The sequence below is a fragment of the Penaeus monodon genome, chromosome 30, assembly GCF_015228065.2.
Source record: "Penaeus monodon isolate SGIC_2016 chromosome 30, NSTDA_Pmon_1, whole genome shotgun sequence".
NCBI lineage: Eukaryota > Metazoa > Arthropoda > Malacostraca > Decapoda > Penaeidae > Penaeus > Penaeus monodon.
In genome coordinates, this window is record NC_051415.1 from 23,431,862 (window position 1) to 23,432,670 (window position 809).

The window sequence follows — 809 nt, forward strand, 5'->3', positions numbered from 1 at the left end:
TGATTAGCCAATAATTCAGTTGCTGTAAGTTTTCAGATTAAAATAAGAAAAAGTGGTGCCATGAAAATGGATATTCAGTGGAAAAAAAGAACAAGAAAAGTGGCAGACAGTAGCAACACCTAAATCTTGATGGTAGTGGCATAGGCCCAGAGAGCAGTAACAGACCATTCACCTCAGGGTACATGATCCTCCTTTCCAATTAGTGGTCATAGCAGTCGGATTATACTTGTTATTCTACTCCTCCCTCTCTCTCTCCTTGTTATTATCTTAGTATTAGTTCATTTTGCTTCCATGTCAAGCTTCTACTATTGAGGTACATGAAAGTCTAGGCTAATTAAACAACACTGATCCAAATCTGATCTTGTTTTTATGTGAACATTGCATTGTTTGCCTACTTTCTACCTAAGTTTCATTTCTAGGCATATACAAACAATGATCTGTTTCTTGTGCACACCACTTATCTCAGCAGGGGGCTAAGTCCAGGTCAAAGACTAATTCTTCCTTTGCCTAAAACAGGTTTAGGGTCAATAGCAACATGTGAACCCTGGGTGGCATGGGTTGGCGCCAATGCCATTTTGCATGCTGCTTGGGTTGCAACACTCCTTGGATGCCAGCTTTACCAGGTATATATTATTTCATGTATTACTAGAAGTAGTTTTATAATGTGTTTATTAACCAAAATAATATCTATATGAGAAAACCTGAAATTTGAAAGTGTTAATTAAAAAATACATGGAAAATATTTTAAGATGTTAGTGTTAACCTGTTGGATCCAGGGACCTAGCTGCCTGCCAACATGAGGCCCAAAT

General features: G+C 37.8%; 1 protein-coding gene across 1 annotated transcript in view; it reads left to right on the forward strand.

Annotated features, from left to right (window-relative positions):
• LOC119592648 (palmitoyltransferase ZDHHC17-like) overlaps positions 1 to 809 on the forward strand; it is a gene marked incomplete at both ends in the record, with an annotated part of 5,231 nt that overhangs the window by 4,143 nt on the left and 279 nt on the right. The window contains 1 exon segment of the mRNA XM_037941562.1: positions 517 to 623. Coding sequence (XP_037797490.1) covers positions 517 to 623 — 107 coding nt within the window.